Source organism: Dicentrarchus labrax, unplaced genomic scaffold (assembly GCF_905237075.1).
Source record: "Dicentrarchus labrax unplaced genomic scaffold, dlabrax2021, whole genome shotgun sequence".
NCBI lineage: Eukaryota > Metazoa > Chordata > Actinopteri > Moronidae > Dicentrarchus > Dicentrarchus labrax.
This window is the reverse complement of record NW_026136705.1, coordinates 17,961,997-17,982,145: the sequence shown is the minus strand read 5'-3', so window position 1 is coordinate 17,982,145 and position 20,149 is coordinate 17,961,997. Positions and strand designations below refer to the sequence as shown.

At 38.2% G+C, this 20,149-nt stretch overlaps 1 protein-coding gene across 1 annotated transcript in view; it reads left to right on the top strand.

Moving 5' to 3' along the window:
- mtnr1bb (melatonin receptor 1Bb) overlaps positions 1-10,132 on the top strand; it is a 40,483-nt gene extending 30,351 nt beyond the window's left edge. The window contains exons 2-4 of the mRNA XM_051402159.1: positions 1,297-1,415; positions 1,512-1,856; positions 3,225-10,132. Of these exons, the coding sequence (XP_051258119.1) occupies positions 1,297-1,415; positions 1,512-1,856; positions 3,225-3,647 (887 nt within the window). The 3' untranslated portion in view covers positions 3,648-10,132. The remainder of the gene's footprint in view (positions 1-1,296; positions 1,416-1,511; positions 1,857-3,224) is intronic.
- The last annotated feature ends 10,017 nt before the right edge of the window (positions 10,133-20,149 follow it).

Here is a 20,149-nt window from a genome sequence, read left to right as displayed (position 1 = left end):
GTTTAAATGTTGCTCTGCAAATTACCTCTGCAAGCATCTGTAGGTAAAACCCGAGGTGAGCCACAAATACGTAACCTACACAGTAAGCCCCGTCAATACTCTGCCCTATTATATCTGGAACTACTTTACAATAGCATCTATGTTGTTTCTAACAAACAAGCCTGGAATACGGCTCAGACGACAGCACCTACTTTTTGGCTAGTAGTGATACAGTTAGATTTGGCAGAAGGGACTGCCCACTTAACAGGCATAGATGAACATTCGATTTTAGTTAAGTTAACAAGAGTGTATCAGGAGAATGACAAGTGTCAGGTTATAATGGCTGTTTTTTTGTACACCATCCAATATGACTGGATGTTACTAATCAGATGTTACTAGGAAGCGTGAATGAAGAAGCTGAAGCGAATTAGTGAATGCAACTACAGTGTTCCGCTTCATTTGCGTGACGTACCAACTGGATTTTGTGAACCACAGACCACAGTTTAGGCTGGGGATCAGCTAGATGAAAAATGACCTGCATGCCCCTGTGTCGTGGAAGCTCATGAGCTGTGTCCACAAGCTTGTCCCTCTACTCTGTCAAAACATAGCAACTCTGCCATTGCTGATAAAACTTTGTCCAGGTTGAGGCAACCGGCTGTGAAGTAGAGGCTAGAAACCTTTGGTATACAATCTGAGCCCTCTCTGCCATCAATCTCGCCAAGCTGGACATACTGAGATAGGCTTCTAGTATACTGAAAATTACCAGGTCCAACATTTGCCCGATAAGAACAATACTCAGTATAAAACAAGATAAACAGCCTTTTCTGATTATTTTAACTCACATATATTGTCAGAGAATAACTGAATATAACTGCCATATGATAGCATTTGGTAAATGATACAGTTCGCATACCACCATACTGTGGCAACATGACAAAGGTGAATACTAGAGGAAAACTCTGACATTGTAACATAATGTCAGACTTGAAGAGCATGTAAACTGGAATATGAATGCTGTTGTTTTGTGAGCACTTTAAAGTCAAAAGTGGATAAAGGCTACTCCTGCCTGGAATGAACCACCAGAGTTGATTGTACTTATCCAGAGTGGCTGAGCACATGCAGGCAAATTTATTGTACTGAGATGATAAGATGAGGGGCCAAACAATCAGAGCCACATTAAATGGTGAATGCAGTGTAAACAGGGTGGTATAATCATAGTGTGTCTGGCATAATAAAACATGTGACTCATCTCACAATCAGAGCGCAAGTTACTGTAAATATACTTAAGAGACTATTTCCCTGTGTCTTCCTCTCCAGGTAATGTGTTTGTGGTGAGTTTGGCATTTGCTGACCTTGTGGTAGCCTTTTACCCCTACCCCTTGGTTCTCTACGCCCTCTTCCATGATGGATGGGCACTGGGGAACACACAATGCATGGTAAGACCACATCAGTGACCTCAGTATGTTTCAGTTTAACTACCAATACAATCTGACACAAACACTTCACTTTCTTTCTTTTTGTCTGGTGTTCAGGTCAGTGGTTTCCTGATGGGGCTGAGCGTTATCGGTTCCATTTTCAACATCACTGGGATTGCAGTGAACAGATACTGCTACATCTGTCACTCATTCTCCTACAGTCGGCTGTACAGCTATCGCAACACTCTGCTGTTTGTTGCCTTAATTTGGGTGCTAACAGTAGTGGCCATTATCCCCAATTTCTTCGTTGGTTCCCTGCGCTACGATCCACGGGTCTACTCCTGCACCTTTGCCCAGAATGTCAGCAGTTCCTACACAGTGGCAGTTGTCGTGGTTCACTTCTTGGTTCCAATTGCAGTGGTTACCTACTGTTATCTACGCATCTGGGTGCTTGTGATTCAGGTCAGTCTTTTCTACATGCATATGTATGTCTTTACAGGCACACAGAAGGGATTAATGGGACCTTTTGAATAGCATAATAACAACCGACCACATAAACCTGTTAGCATGCCATCAGCTGTAAAGAACACCCTTGAGCCAAACAATAAGACGATCCATCCGCCTTCCAAATTCAAATTAGATCTGTATTGTAGGAGATATGGTCATTCAAAGTTTTGAAATTTTGACTTTTAATTACTCTGCCCTACAAAACAAAACCACAGTAACTTTAATTATCCAATTAAAATTTAACTATGACTCAAAATTAAATTTAAAATGTCTGTTTTATCTTTAGACAAAAGTCTTGTTCTATCAATGGACCGTTGAAAAAACGATGTAAAAACTACAAACTACAAAATCCAACCAAAAACCAAGACCAACCACATTAAGTGCAGTTACTGCACTCTCCCACAGTTTCTCAGAGTTTGAGTAAAGGGAATCTTCTCTGTTCTCCACTGTGAATTCATCTGTGTATTATTTGTTGAGCCGATTGTAATAATAGTTCAGATATTATTGTGCATGTGCTAGGTCTAACTAGCTAGACAGAACAAGGTATTGCTAACTAGCATTAACTAGCTAGACAGGACAAAGGATTACTGTGCTAAGTAAACCTCACAACTTAAATTCTTGTTACACATGAAACAATAAGAAATACAGATTGAATGTAATAAGATGTCGAATTAGATTTTGATTTTGTCAGGAACAAGACACTCAGACTGTAGTTACTGCACTCTGGCTTTGCACCACCTATATATCTGTTTATGGTCATACAAAGACAGAGTGCAGTATCTGCATTTTTGGGGCCACAGGTCAAATAATTGGTCATGATCTGTAAGCCATAATAATTACTTAAAGAATACATATTCAATAAGCACATAATCGCTGTTCTAGCGGTCATTTTTCTCAGTTTCACTGTTTGTTTAGTTAGGCTTTGTAGGGCAGTACTGACCCTTTGCTGGACAAGTCAGTGTGATTCTTTTAAATGCCAGAATACACTGACAAAATACATCATCCTGTCATTGCCATATAACATTTGAGTTGAGCATTTTAATCTTGAATCACCAGTAACTATAGATCAAAAACAAACTCTGAACACTACAAATATTTGGCAAGTCAGTGTCTGTGATTTCAGCTGAGATAACATGTTTGACAGGCAGATAGATGGACGAGATCCCTGGAGTGGTTGTAGTGTGTGTGCATATCAGTATGTGTGTATGTGTGCATGTGTGGGTTCCTGTCTGTTTTTGTGTGTAAGACTGAGAGACAGAGAGAAACAGTAGCTTCCTAGCATCATTTGCACAGTCTAATTCCTATTTTCTGTGTTTTCATCAGGTGCGACGTAAAGTGAAGACAGAGGAGAGCCCTCGCCTCAAACCAAGTGACTTGCGGAATTTCATTACCATGTTTGTGGTCTTCGTGTTGTTCGCCATCTGTTGGGCTCCACTAAACCTGATTGGCTTGGCGGTGGCAATCGATCCGTCCCGCGTGGCCCCCCGTATCCCTGAGTGGCTCTTTGTGGTCAGTTACTTCATGGCCTACTTCAATAGCTGTCTGAATGCCATCATCTATGGCTTACTCAACAGGAATTTCAGGAACGAGTACAAACGCATTGTCACCTCCGTCTGGGTGACTCGGCTTTTTGTGACAGAGACTTCGCGAGCCGCCACGGACGGCAGGAGCATGAGGAGCAAGCAGTCTCCACCTCCACCACTCAACAACAACGAGTCAGTCAGAGATCGCACAAACAAAGAATAAAATCTGGATCCTAAAGCCTGTTAAATGGTATATCCTGTTTTTATGTGACATTCAGACGGTTGTGCAGCTAAAGAGTATCAAGTAACAAATGAAACTGGAATACATGGCTTGGTTTTCTGTTGGCTGACATCTGTTTACATCTGTGGATTTTGTGTAAAGTTGTGAAGAATAATACACATAATGAGTTATTTAAAGTTTGGAGGATCAACAACCTGCTGCTAAAGTGCTAAATAAGGACAAGTTTCCTCTGTGATTCTCAACCATTAAGCACTAACAGAGCAAATATTTTAGAGATGTTCTTACGTCGAGGGAGAGCTGAGCCATGCATTGCAGTTTCTATTTTGCAGTTACTCTAAAAACAATCTGAATGGTACATTAATATTTCATGAAAAATGTAATATCCTTTAATGTCTGCTGCTGTAAACTCTTAGACATATTTCATGAAACTGGGTAACCACTGGTAAACAAACACCTCTCTTTAGTAACTTCAAAAGCCTCAAACAGTTCAACTCGCCTCAACTGAATGCTACATTAGTAGCAAGTGTCTACAATATATAATATCGGTCTGATGGGGTTTGACAGTAATGTGGTCAGAATTGCACACTTACATGTGGCAGTAGCATATACTTCATGCTGTCAGCTCTGACCGTTGTGCACTGCAAAGAACAACAAACAAAAACTTAGTAATGAACATAATAAGTTAATTCAGGAAATTAAGTCACTCATGGACACAAAGCAAGTCGTGAGCAAAACTTGCAACAAATCATATATGACGTGCCAGTTAACATGGCTGTTTTCATTTTTAAAAGTCCCCTCCGAAAAGAAATTAAAAAATGGTGCATGTGATGTAGCAGTTGGAGGACACCTTGATATCTACTATTGCTGCTGTATACGGGATTCTGCATAACACCTATACCGCTGCAGCGGTTCGATCATTATAACTTTATTGCAATATCAATTGATAGGATAGGTCAGTATAGGCTGCATGTAAAGCCACCATTGATATTGTCTTTTAAATAAAAAACACTTTAAACAGTGAGAGTACAATGAGAAAAGAGGCAAAAAAAATAACTAGCCTATTTCCAGCAAGGCTAAATGTTAATTTGATAGCGATTTGAAGTTATTCTTTAAAAAAGTGCTTTTGTTCCCCAGATGTTTTCCTGATTTTCTGTCGGGGTACAACAAGAGTTTTATACAGTGCACAAAAACAATCTCAACATACAGTCTACTGTACTGCTCTTTGCAGATGTTTCACCATATATGTAAATAGCACTTTATAGGGTTACACTATATACAATACAATACATAAACAATATATAGAAGTATTTCAACAACAATAGTTTCTCACTATAAATAAAACACTGTGGACACAGGGCTATCCAGACAGGGTAACAAAATAAAATAAAATAAATTACTGTAAACCTACAACCAATTACTTAAATATTTCCATCCATTATTTCCACTAATCCACAAACTACTCAGCAGTATATAAAAGTAGTTGAAATTACAATATCTCCCTCTTTACCAGCTGCAAAATTCTAGTTATCCAATAATATCCATTCTACTTTCTGTCATCACCAGCTGCCACTGGGTCGGATCTCGGATTCCCCTTGAAATCAGACTAAACAAGGTGGTAGAGACACTACCGTGTCTGTCCACAGGGGGCACCAGAATCAGCAGTACAAGGAACACAAAATGAAAGTTCCTTGTACTGCTTAAAAGTCCAGTGTGTAGGATGTGGTGGCATCTAGCACTGTAGTTGCAGAGTGAAACTCGCTCATTTCACTCTCCCCTTCCAAAAGCAAAGGAAAAACTATGTTAGCTGTAAAAAATGTAACGCCCCTATCTAGAGCCGATGTTTGGCTTGTCCCTTCTGAGCTACTGTAGAGACATGGCAGTTCAACATAGTGGACCCAATGGAAGGAAGTCTGTAGATATAAAAGGCTCATTCTGAGGTAACAAAAACACAATTCTTGTTTTCATTATACACTAATGAAAACATACCTATGAATATTATATTCCATTTCTGCAAATAGAGCCTCTTAAATGTTACCTTTACGTAAAATATGTGAGCATTTCTTCCACCACTGCAACCAACAGTGCAGAACAGTATGATAGTCAGGCTTCACACAGGGAGAACAACTCCATACACTGATGTCAGCATATTGACTAAATCTCAATGCAAAAAGTTGTTCGATTTCACCAAATAGCCAAGTGCAACAGCATGGATGATTCTTTATGCACACTAACACTTTGCTATGCAATTCAAAACACAGTGGTTGTCACGATTCAAGACTTCCAACATCAGTTGCATCTAAAAATCATATCCAGTTAAAACTGAGATAGTCCCTCACCTTAGTACATCCATATTTAAACAAGATGTCTTACCGATTTACTATAAAAGATGCTGCTCCTCAGGCCTCAAAATATCAAAAGGACTCAGATACACAAGTTCAGGATGTTCTCCTTCTGTCTGTGTCAGAAAAGCTCCAGCCTCTAGAAAAAGGAAGAGCAAAAAACATTTACTGAATGTGCAGTAAGCAATATAGAAAAGGTTTCTCTGCCTCCTACATCATATGCAGTATGTGGTAGTTTTATGCAGTGGGGATTATTATTCTTCATTCTGAAATACTTATGCAAATTTTAGCTTTTCATTTCATAGGTATTTTAATGTAGTTCATTTGTTTTATAATAAAAAAAAAAACTCACCAGGGACACATTTTAAAGCTTTCACTGTGGAAAAACAAACAAAAACAACAAGAGCACATTAGGAGAAGTGTTAGGAGTTGTAAGGTCACTTGGTCACATTTAATTTGACAGAAGAGTGACATCCATTACCTCTTAACTGAATTGTGTTTTCGAAAGATGTAGATTGTTGAGAAGGTACAGCTCATATCCGTATTCCCATCTCAGGGTGCCTACCAAACCCTTTTGTTGTTATCCGAAACATGCAGTTTATTAGCTGCTACATAAGGGAGTCTGAAGACATTTTAAAGGGATATTTTGTAAATTAGTGTCAGTGTGGTTTTTAACTGTGGTATATTGTTATTGGAGATGTATTCAAGATGTGTTTTTTAAATATATCTAAAGCTCAATAACCCCACGCAATGAACAGTCTATTATTGGATAATGCTTAACCTATTCCACAAACTCAACTACAGTTACAAAGTACAAAAACCCTCTTGCTTAATTGGCATGTACATTGCGTCACTACAAATACATTTGTTTTTCAGTGTGAAGTGATGGAATCAACTTCTAATTGCACAAATCAAACATCTGTGAAAGGCAAAACAAGTTCCTCATACTAATTCTAATGTTTCCTTTCACATTTAAATTCATATTGCAACACATTTGTGTGTTCTTATACAGGGTAAAAATGTGCAAAGCCATAGATCAAGAATGGTAACAGATGCAAAGCTCAAAGTCGTACTATAAATATTCATAGGACAAGACAGATGCGAGAGCACTGCAAGCAGAGGATGAACATTTGGAAGCAAACAATGACATTTGTGGTACAGAGGAGGATAGAAAACAGGGGTATATTACGTTTTTGTTGAAGAGACAGGATTTAGATAAATATACAGAGTGACAACGCTGTCCTGAAAACAGAGGTGAGAAGGTCATTCCACCTTTGGGGAAGAAGGAGTGTGTCCAGGTCGCCGCAGGGTAGAGTGAGCTCAACAGCAACAAAAAAAAAAAACGAGTGATGTTTTTTGGTATGGAGAAAACTAATGCTCAAACATCCGGAGAGTGTTTTAGATGCACTGGGAGGGAGGCAAAGACTTCAATTTAAACCAAAGAAATGGGCAAAGCTGAAGGGGGTTACATGTACATACCCTTTGTTAAGTTATTGCTGGGGGAAATCTTTAAAAAAACACCTTGGGTCCTTTTAGGTTTTTTTTCATTCAAAAGTACTGCCTTACACTTAATACAATAGTGTCAAATTTTAAATATTATGGCAAGTGCCATATTTTTTATCAAACACAAACCCATTCAGTTTACCTCCATATTTCTTTTTATGTATTCAGGACCATCGTATATAGAAAGTTTTTGCTGCAGTTCTGCGTAGAATTTCACACGCAGGCCTCAGGCAGGAGACTGCCGAAACAGAAGAACAAATATTATCTTTTTCTCATTTGTGTTTTCTTTCTATATACCCTACAGCACAATTATGTAACTATGTTCATTTATGTTCCCTATGCTCACCCTTAACTTGGGCCTTTTCTCCATGCAAACAAATATGACACCTTGCCTGCCAGCAAAGGATAGATTCATTGTTTTCCAACCTGCATGTAATTGAAATGTTGTTTCCCATCAGTTTTTTTTTTTAAACCAACCACTCTGCAATTTCTCACTGGGCTTCTTACACAGTCAAATAAAGTAATTATTTAGTCCTTCAAATCCTACAATGATGAATCTTGTTTAAAGAAAGCCAGCTATATTAAAATTATTAACAAAATACAATCTACTATTTTTATTCCTTCCAGCTTTTGGATGCAGCCAAAGTAAATAAAACCTGATAGAAGGCGTAGTTTGAGACATTTGCTGTCTCTACGATAATTATCCTGCTGTTCGGTTGCCATGCCGGAGGGTGTTTACACCAGGTGACGCTCGTGCTATGTGTGATTATACCCGAGGAGAAACAACATTTTAAGTTCTGAGTCAAAAACCTGTGAATCTTATGTTTATTTTTTATCATTAAGTGTGAACTGAAAAAGCTACATATGGTGTAAATACAATAAAAAATAAACACACAGGGAAGTAAACAGTGAAGGTTATCAAAATGTTTTTTCTTTCGAAGATGAAAGCTACGGTTTCTATGTGCTACTAATCCCTTTGAGTGCTGTAGTCAATGAGGCGATGCACTCAAAGTCCTGAATTATGCTGTTGGAGTCCCTCTTGCACTCTCCCCAACCACTGCGCACAATCTTCATGCAGGGTTGACATTTTCTTAAAAGAGACATTCCCTGTTATTTCTCAGTTTCTGACTTTTCTTTTCTACCATGTGCTCTCTGTTTTGGAGAAAAAGCAGCACGAGCGCAGCAGCCACTTTACATTTAAAAAGGTTACTACGGTATTCAATATCTACTATAAACACAGATGCTTCATTTGACTCTTTTTAACGGATGCAGTTTGCAATGACTGAGGGTGACGAGATATTTCTAAATCATAGAAACTAGATGAGATCAGAATTTAATAAATAAATAAATAAATAAAATTTGTCAAGTGAATTGGGGTGGCATTGAGATGTGTGATATGTTAATGAAGGCTGTTGCTCATGAAGGCGATAGTATGATTTGAAATACAACATAGCTTTTTCATCAATGTAGAAACCTGGCAACCTCATAGGCAGGTATAAGCAGATAATTTTAATATTTTCCTCTGCACACCTGCCAGCTCTGAGTTAAATGCCTGCATGGCACAACTCCGACTAGAAGCCTCATATCGTTTTTATAGCCTGAGGGATGTAGGCACATGATTTACATGTGGCAGCTCTGAAGCCTCACTGACTGTTCCCTTCCTTTATGTTCATCTGGACATGCTCACTATACAGAGCCCAGTTTGTTTTGTGTCATTAATGGATTATGTAACAGCATGACAACATCAACTCAAAGCTTAAGACAGAATAGGATGCAACACTGATTAAATTATGCGCAGGGTACCTGCACTGTGATGGAAAATAAAACGATAAGCCTTGGGAACATAATTGAATGCACTTACAGTGTACTGTCATATGATGTACGATAATGAGCTGCAGAAAAGCTGAAACATAGTTGTATATGCATCTCCTGTAGTGTTCACAAGTAAGAAACCAATCAAACTGTGACTATGAAAACATTTATGAAACAACGTTTGCAAAGCACAAATCCTTTTCACCTGATAAATATTTACATTCAGTGGCCACTTCTTAATTTGGCTGCAGCTCATTAGAAGTAGGCAGGATCTCTCTGCCTGTGGCCTGAATTCTTTGAGGCACGAATTAATCAAAAGTTGGAAATGTTACACAAAAATTCCTGTTCATGCTGTAATTTTTTATTTGTTTTTTGTTTTTATTTTTTTGGGGGGGGTGTAAAGAGGCACCAGATTAAACAAGACAACGAAAAATGTATTTTTAGAACATGAGCGAGGTGGGAAATGAGGTGACTGACCACATTTCAGGTATTTAGCCAGTCGACTTCTTGTGTCTTTGAAAAATGTCTTCTGTTCCAGAGGCTGTGTGAATGTGCATGCTTGTCTAATGTTACTTATGACTGATGATCATTGACACAAATTCACCAACAGGTGCAGGCCGCGATGAGAGGATGATCTGATCTAAAACATGAACCAAAGGGAAATCTGTGGAATGTAATGGTAAATTTTAAAACTCGAAAGGCTTGTTTGTGACAGAGTCACATCAAAATGAACTGTGTGTAAAAATATATGCATTATGTGTACAGTTCTACTGAAACATGATGTTATGGAAAATAAAATTGATATATATCATACATGGCAATGTTCGCTCATTAATGCAGTGAAAACACAAACAACATCAAAGTGCCCTCTTTGCCAACATTGTGTATCATATTTCAAACCTTATAGTAAGTGGTTAAAAGGTTTCTTAAAAGCCCAAATTCAACACAGCCAACATATTTCTCACTGTAGACCAGGATGCCAGGCTTTTTAAGGATGTTTTGACTGAAAGTTTCCTGTGGATGAGGTACCATCTTAAGGCTCAGAATGAGGTTGAATTGGAGCTGGAGAGCTTTTGCCAGCTAGTGGTGCATACTTTGAACTCCCCTATGCCATCAGGCCCTGCTGCCTTGAACTTGCCAGTCCCAACTCTTCTTTTATATGTGTAGAAGAGATGGATAGATCATTTGGAGGAAAAGCATATTGCTGCCCTCAGTTTGGGGAAAAGATGAGGCTGTGAATGGAGTAAGTAGGTTGTAGAGTTAAAGGGTCACATTAGACCCGCTTGCTGCACTTATAGAAAGATATATCTTTAATTCGTATCAGTTCCTTACATGCAGTTTCAATTATTTGATACACTAGTCATACAATAAACATCATAGCATCATTCCTCCATCTCTCCACAGAGTGTGTTGAGGGGCAAGAATTGTCAGACGGAATAAGGCATTCAGAAAACTAAATGCAGATTAGATTTTAGCAGACAGCAGGACATGGACAAGTGGCTGGAGGTGATCCAGCACCGGAGGCAAGGATTATGATTAAGATAGGGAGATGTGGTTAAGAGGAATTACTGGGGACTGCTTGCTCATGATGAATAATTGCAGGGAGTGATATCCAGATGCTAATCTTGACTCATCCCAACAATCAAATCCAATGCACACATCACCACTGTAATGAGATGTTAGAGAAAAAGGACAATCAGTTTAAGAGAATAAATTCAGTGAGTAACGCAGCATATTTTATTTTCTCATATAACACTTAAATTTGTGTGTGATAACAAAGGTTAGAAATCGAATGGGAGATTTTCTATGTGTACGTTCCACTCGAACCCTTGCGGCCTCATTCATCAAATCTCTGTCCTTTTTATTAAAAGACAGCCTCTCCAACCACGATACAATACGCTGCCACAGAAGAGGAGGTCAGCTGATATCAAAGTGATTAATAAGGCTTCCAACTATAATCACTCTGTTCCGGTATTCATTATTGCCATACTCCATTCTATTCTCCGTTTACTTAAAAATCAAACTGTGATTACACCCCACCTACAAAAAAAAGGCTGCCTTCTCTGGCTATAATATCTGTTGGCCAACATATGAAAGTGAATATCACAAGTTCAATAGATCAACAAACAGTTGACACTCATATTTCTAGTTGATGTATCAGTCTCTTAATACCCGGGCAATTTTCATATTAAGGCTTAACTGACTGGTTGTTTGCCTTTAATAAATTATGATTGACATGTAACGTGTAAGAGGAGGCTTTAATTGCACCTAATGCATGGATTAACAAAGATAATCCATATATTAGATTAACTGTGTTAATCTACGTATTCATTTCACCCAGATACAACATTATACGATTTAATTTCTTTGAGGTTAGAGGGCACTCTTTTATGAAATTAGGGATTTACTTAATGTATCATAGTCACAGATCATTATGAGGTAAATACTGTGTGGGTCTCTATTTAGAAAGTAGCTCTCGAAGGAATTAATTTGTGTCAGAGACACCACTAATATGTACAGGAAGATGGAGAGGAAATGCCCCAGTTCTAAAATTTAAAAGACACGTGCAATACCTGTATGCCTTTTTGACACATTTACATTTAAAACAGAGATAACATGCCAGATACCTCCTTGTTGAGCAGGCTTTTAGAGGGAAATGGGATCAAAGAACTCGTGCTATTTTGTATTTTGTAATACATTTATGTGTAACTTATGCTGCATGTAAAAAAACTGTATTCTGCCATTACAAAAATACAAAATGGTGGGAATTATAATGTATATGATACCTTAAGGAATATGTTTGATATTCATCTAAATTAAATCAGTGTTTTGAATCTTTGTTTAATTATCCTTAAAAGTTTCCCCCTTTTATTACTTTAAGGTTGGAAAAATCACTTTATTACACATTGTCTGGCAGCATTATATTTATCCATTGTATGTTTGTTCTTCATTGAAGCTGTATGATGTTGGCACTGAGTGAAATATTCAAACTCAAGACTCCATGTTTTTCATGGTTGCACCATTCCATCAAATGGAAATACATACATATTTCCCCAATTTCTGGTCTGACACAGTTGATAACCACTACTAAAATTTAAATTTAAATTCTCTGGGATACAACAATGTTCAGCTGCACAGCATGAGTTTGAAATGACTAAACCACCAGTGAGCCGCAGCTTGTTATGGATTTAACAGGTCTGAGCTTGAACAATGAAGAGTGCACTGCAAAGTTCAAATAGAGTGTAAGAGGTACGACCTTTTCTTTACACCAGCAAAAGAACTGTTAGAGAAATGACTTCCTCTTTCAGAAAGCTTCCTTCAGATAATCCTCGCCTGTTGAAGGCTTAACCACAGACTGTATAAATAAAATAAAAAAATGGACCCAGTTTCCATGATGTCACCCATAGGTTTCGATGCTGCACAGCTCAGTGTGGTCGGCTCAGGCAGTCGCCATCTTGGCAGTCCTGTCTCTGTTGCTCCCAGCTAATCCAAAAATGGGGAAAGAATTATCTCTCTTACAGATGTCACAAACATGGGTTAAGCTATACAGACTGAAACTCTTTTTTATACCAGGCTGTAAACATGTTTATTTATGCTGTAAAGTTGGGTATTTTAATATGGGGCCTTATGGAGATTGACTATTTTTGGTCCCAGCCAGTTTTCGTACTGCAGTTTTTGTTACTTGCCACAGAGGTTGGTCTTAACAGAGTTAAAATATTCTCTCCAAGAGCCAAATTTGCTTCAAACTGAAAAACACATCCAAAACTATTCAATTGGCTCATCTATATTACTCATCCATATTGCAGCTTTTGTCCTGCTGCCAACAAGCTCCTCTTCTGCTGCTCAAGAACAGCGATCACCGTCGCATCACCATTTCAAACATTCTCAATTACTGCACTTTGCAGCTGTTAGAAGAACACCGACTAACTGCTGCAGGAGTCAGTTGTCTGCTCTTCACTGAGGACCAAAGGAGCCTGAAGGCTGTCGATAGCAGCTGAGACCTCCAGTGTTGCCCTGTGATTGTCATGACAACAGACGCTGCAGACGCCAGCTCTTCTTTGTAACAAAACCAACAGCCCCAAACAAACTGAAACTGAAACTGTAAAGCAGCCAGCCAGCATCTGGCTGAGTGTTCAGCAGTGGGTATTCTTATTTTAATTATCTATTGTTGCTTTATTTTTTTTATTTTAAGTCTGTGGTCTCAGCTGCCATCCAGTACAATCCTTAAAACAGTGTTACTGCTGGGCTGCTGTGAATTGAGCTGAAATCTAGGTTAATCAAACTTTCATATTTTGGATTAAAGAAGCTATATTTGCCTTGTGAATCAATGGAATATCTTTTTTCCGCTCTATCTGTTATTTATCATTTATAAAGTAATGACTCATGTTATCTATTTGGGGCACAAAATGAGAGGATCCATTTACACAGAAGCTAGTACATTGCTGTTTGTGTTTGCATGTTTCCCTGTGTTTGTGTGGGTTTCCAGCAGGTGTACCCTTTTCTTCTCACAGTCCACTGACATGCAGGTCAGGTGAAAGGGAGCGCTAAATTGTAGGTGTGATTGTGAGTGTGAATGTGTTTGCTTGCGACAGACTGGAAACCGTGTGCACAATGGTTGAGAGGTGGAGTACACTCCTGTACAATCATGATAGGCTTCAGCCTTGTGTGTCCCTGAACAGGAACAGGACAAGTGATTTAGATGAATGGTTATGTATGAAAACAAAACACAGTCTTCAAATGGGGTGTCTACAACACAAAGATAAATATGCTCTATTACCTTCTCACACAATGCATAAAGAGGAAAATGGTTCTTTAAAATTTTGCAAATTACACAGCTGAGTTAAAACAACTACAAATTCAACTAACTCCACCGCATTTTGTCCCCAAAATGAATCTCTTCTCTGCCCACATACAGCTTTGTTTCTGGGATTTCAGTGCTCTACTTTACAATCTAGAATCACCTCACACCCCCTCTCCCTTTGAATTCCCTTCTCTTCACCTCTTCACCCCTAAATTCTCCTCTTCCACTTCTAATATGCATTTACCTAAAAGAAAGAAAGTCATTTCTGCCTGTCTCCTCCTGTTTTGATTTCCATATTCTAACATTTTTGTACTGTACATGATTCATTCAAAGGTCGCAGGAATATTTTGTTACATCGATCGCCATCTAGCACTATGGCTCCAATGCAAGTGTGCTTTATTACTGCATTTGGATGTGAATTAACAGCTAAAAAGCCAAGATTGACTTGGTGTGAGGCTGAAAGCAGTGATTGTGAAGCTGTAAATACAGACTTAATAGGGGCTCACTATCACTCACTATCTATAACAGTGTAACCTGAACTGTAAGATACTCTGTCTAAACATTTGGACTGGAGGTTCTTAATCAATTATTCATTATTACATAGTCTTACATACTTATATCAAATCCCCAACAGCAATCTTTATTAGCAAGTTACAGTACAGTGGAAACAGATATTTCAGCGTAAGTGACTGATTATAAATTTGCCAATATGTGAAATGCAAATTACAGTATCTACCTGAGAAGTTATTAGAAAGAAGTATAAATCAGATGATCAACTTCATCTTAAACAGACCTGGGCAGCGAGCACATAATTGGTTGAGCAGAATTTAATTTAGACCCTGCCCTTTTGTCCTTTGTGCCCTTTCCAAATAGAACACCAAGATGAAGTTTTTAAAGTAGTAAGTCTGAAGGGCATTTAGTATTTCCACGTGGCTCTTCAGATCTGATGCACATGACTTATACACTGGTCACATTGAACTACAGAATTCTGTCTGAGGATTTTTTAATTCATCATGTCAAAATGTCAACAAGGACTCATATTACTTTCATTTTAGTCGTCTTTTGTACCTGAAAGGCTTTTGAAATGACTTTTTACCACGTCCAGAAAAACCTAGTACTGAATCAGGATCTTCTCTTTTTTTTCACTGTCCCTCTCGTTCTCTTTTTTACTGAAACAGTATTCTCACAAAGGACATAAAGAGAATTTATGTGTGAGATCTGACCCAGCAGTCTGGCATAATTTAGCTAGTAAGTGATAACATTACTGCTGCAGCAGTAGCTAATTTAATGGTCAATAAATTAACTGGCTGCAAAGTATCCACTATACAAAAGCAGTAAGAGCTGTGGAAAGTAAAGAATATATATCATATGAACTGTAGACAGTAAAGAAGAAAATAAATTATAATATGCAAAAAGGTTGACTTTGCAAAAAAGGTTGCTCCTGCCAGACTGCATAAGCTCTTATACTTTATTTAATTTAACAATTGGAAAGTAAAATAGGCAAAGTGCTAGACTAGGACTCATAATCAAATGTCAAATCTGGCTGTTGGAGAACTCTGGCTGTTAAGACCAAATGGCAACCTATGTGGCTAGCAAATGACGCCATAACAAAAACTGCTGGGAGCAGCAGAGACAGGACTGCCAAGCACTGCTAGTATTAACATTTCTCATTTTCTTCTGGCCCATGTAATCCCATCCAATTATTTAATGTGTATTAATTATATTTACTAGTCAGCACACAGCAAATAATGTCAATGGCAGGCTATACAAATTCTTGATATTCATTAATTGGTACTGATACAGTTTATATATTTAGTTAATTATATCAATAGTTAAAGTCACTTGTATAATGTTTATTTGTTTATGTTTATCTATGACCCTTATTTTGGAATAATTGGTGCCATTCATTCTATATTAGGGATAATTTAGTTTTTGTGTTATGTTCAGGGTAAATAATTACTTTCTGTAAATGATTGCTGCTGCTTCTTACCATATATTTATGCCAATTAACTGCTAAGAATGAACCAAGTGAATACCAATTATGCTATCATTATTTTTCTATTCACTATGCAGGCATGCTGAGCGCCAGTGGAATGAATGAGGATCTATGAAACAATGTCAAAGTCTGCATAGCCAGCATTTGATATTTGAAATACTTGTGAAACAGATAATGGATTTCTCTTCATTCTGTTTGTATCACAGATGAACTATGGGACTCTTGATGCATTTCAATTTCAAACATGACTGAAGCTCCCATAGTTTTCACATTTTATGAAAACGTCTGCAAATGGCATTTGGTCTAAAACTGCATTTCATGGCGCTTTACAGATAAATGTAGTTTGGTTAATAGGCTGTTTCCTGAATGCATTTGAGTCAATGTTCACATGCTGAACACTCACTGTGCTGATTGGCAGGCAGTCCCAGCTCTCCTGATCCAAATCTGCTCAGCAGAGGCAGTCCAGAAGGTGTCTCAGTTGTCTGACTGGAAGGATTAAAGACGACATCAAACAGTAATCTGAGATCTGTGATAAAATGGAAATATGGATGTGAGTTATGCAAGTTGAACAGAGGGAGAGAGGGTCTGAAAACTGTCGATGTAGTTTATAGGTGCAGAACAATGACAATCATTAAGTTGCGTTAAATCACCTGAATCACAAAGTGTTCAGATCATCAAGTGAATAAACAACTTTAGCAAACAATCATATATCCTCAAACAGTAGTCATTAAATTCTTGATTACATGACAATATGAAGAGTTTATGATGATATGTCTTGGCCATCAAAACAATTTAATTGCCGTTTTTATGGTCAATATAGTGGAAAAAGTCCATTCTGCTGATGACAAAAGCTGTCACTTAGTCACTGCTCACTGCACTCTGCAAAAAATCCCACAAATCATTAGCTTCATTATCTACTTACAGAATAAGTTTCCTGTTACTTCACCTTACCTTCTGTGCAGAACATCATAATGCTAACATGTTTTTTAGAACACCTCTCTTCATATAGCAGATTACCTTGTTTTTAGTAGTATGAATTAAAATCTTAATTATCCAAATCATTTTGTGGATAGCATATATGTGATACTGAAATTGTGATAAGCTCTGTCAGTCATTTACTTCATATTGCAAATATATATAGTAATTTACCTTTAATATTCTAAGTACACTATGTACTGCAGCTAAAGGACACTGATTTATTTAAATAATAGCAGTGGTACAGTCCATGCAACATGTGGGTCCAGTGCATTTTCACAGTTATGACAACCTTAAATTACATTTCTCACTTTGTCTTTATGTACTTGGTCGAGCTCCTCCGCCTCTTTCCCTCTGTTACAATTTGATCAAGTTGCCCTATAGTGCTGGGTTTACATAACAAATGAGTCAGTAACAGAGTAATGCCAATTACATGCACAAATGAATAGCGTTGTGTAACATTTGTCTGTCCTGAATGCAACCACAAAAAGAGTAACACATTTGGATCCAGATTGGTTTACTATCCACGTATGTTACATTTGGTACATTTACAAAGTGTTTTCTTGTTTCACCATTTTATTTTTCATTTATTTATTTTATTTATTATGCTAAATGGAGCGAAGCCTGCGAGCTAGTTCAGGCAGGTCATCTCAAGCTGCGTTGATTACACACATGACAAGCCTTATTCCATAATCACTAACCAAGAGCTCCCTTCAATCTGGCGGTCTATTTAAACTGCACAATTTCCCAGGTCTCCCTCTGCTCTGTCAGTGCCACTGTTGCCTTGCATCCGTACTGCTGCTGCTGCTGCTCTGTAAGCTATTGCTGCCTGCTGCATCATAAGCCCCACCACCACCCCAGCATCCACCTGTAGGCTCCAACTGGGGGTTAAGGTATTTGCGCATCACTCCCCAATATCTCATGTAAACATATCTGCGGGGAGTGATGAGGTCGGAGCCTAGACGCCAAAATGTAAATATGCTATACTGTTTAATAAACATTCCACGTAAGTTGGCTGACTGAACTACATTAAGCTGTACAATATGTACCACTGCAGGCATCATTTCGTTGTCTGTGATCATACTAAAAGGATACACCAGAAAAATAAAGGCTTGTCTTTTACACAGAAATAAATATTGATGAGGATTTAGTAATAGCAATTTTCCACTTCAATCCACCTCCCTCAGGTGGCTCATCATTGTACATTCAGATCTTCAGACTCTCTTTAATGGTTGATCCTTGTTGAGCCCACTTCCACTGGTTCATAGACACTTTCCCAGTATTTGCATGTGTTTGATGAGCAAGAAGAAGAGCAAGAAAAGGTCAAAATGAGCATGTGTTTATGGAGACCTAATAGTCCAACAGGTCCACCCTAAATGGATTTGTTGGACGATGCTGAACCCTGTTTCTCGTTTATAATGTGGAAAAAGCATTTCACTGATGATGGGTTGATTGCAAAGTGTTGCTGTAATATTTTTTGGCATGTATTAATACCATTTGTTGATTGGTTCCTGAATAATCAGCTATCCTTTCTGATTTCCATATGGGAGACTGTTATTTCACTGAGGAGGAGTTGGTGGCCATGTGATGATGTTCCAGCTCAGTAATCTCATTGACTCAGTCTTCTCACTGGTTTGTTTCGGCAGAAAAGAGGTGGGTCCAGCTATAAGCAGTTGGCAACTTAAAAATGAGTTTTGTTCCATTGACTGATTGGCTTTCCTATCAAAGGCTTCAAGTTTGGTTGACTGGCTCAAAGAGGAGGACAAGCGGCTTAACTGGTTTTCCAGAAAAGAAAGCTGTTAACTGATTCAGAAAGGAGGTCAGGCTAGCTGTCTGATTAGACACTCATGCCTTCCACAGGCAGTAATGTACTGCCTGGGCAGAGTCCGCACCTGGCTGCACTAAATCACAAGTGAACACCAGCCAATTACCAAACCAGATAGCCACACAACAGTGGACCTATCAGTCTGGTGAGAACAAACTCTTCACTCCAATGACCAAATGGATCAAAATGAAAATACAGAAAATCCTTGTTAACTTTTCTCTCCTCAAGGTCTACAAAGCTGTGCACTTGTTCAATACACTGATGTTGCCTTTTAATTTGTGTGCAAGAAATCTGTGTTCATAACTTGCATTTGTCTGGAAGCATTGTCAGCATTGTGTCCTCAGTTGGCTTTTCCTTATATGGCCATGTTTACCCTCAGACTGTGGGGTTTATTGTCTGGGGTTCATCTGCTTACATCCTATGTTTCACTTCCCCTTGCTAGGATTACCACTTTTTGTAAAAGTGTATTGTATCCTCTTAGTCACTGGGAACAGATCATATGCTGGGCTTTGTACCCTTGCCATGATAATGCACAAAAGCTTGCACATGCTAGACTTCACAAGCTCTTATTCTTTATTCTATTTAACAATTGGGAAGTAAGATAGGCAAAAATAGGTTCTCCAGGCAGGCTGCCATAACACATGTGCATTACATTCAACTGCGAAACACAATTTTGTCAAAGTTCAACCTACATAGGAACATGCTAGATATGAAGCCTGTAAATGCATAGCTTCCAGAAAAACAAGAGAGTGTAGTGCTTCCAACCCAAACCCAATCCAAAGTATTTAATTGTACCCCAGGGGGTACTTCTGCAGTTGCCATGGGATAAAGAGAAAGATCAACTAATTACCTAAGCTAAAAATAGAAATGTATTTGATTTAAAAAGCATATATAGATATATATATAGATAGATGGACCAGTGTTTAGGATACAGTGGCATCTAGCAGGGAAGTTGCAGATAGTAATAAACTGAATACCGCTCGCCTTCCACTACTGTAGAAACATGGCGGTTCATCATGGCAGACACCGCAGAAGAGCACCCTTCTGTAGACAAAATAGATTATATACTAATGAAAACCTACCTATGAATATTATATTGCATTTCTTCCAAACAAGCCTCCTAAATTTCACGCACTGCACCTTAAATATATATTAAGTGTAGCCTTAATATATAAAATATGGCTACACTTAATTTCCAATAAAGTGGCAAATACCCGGGAACCCAGGTGTGAA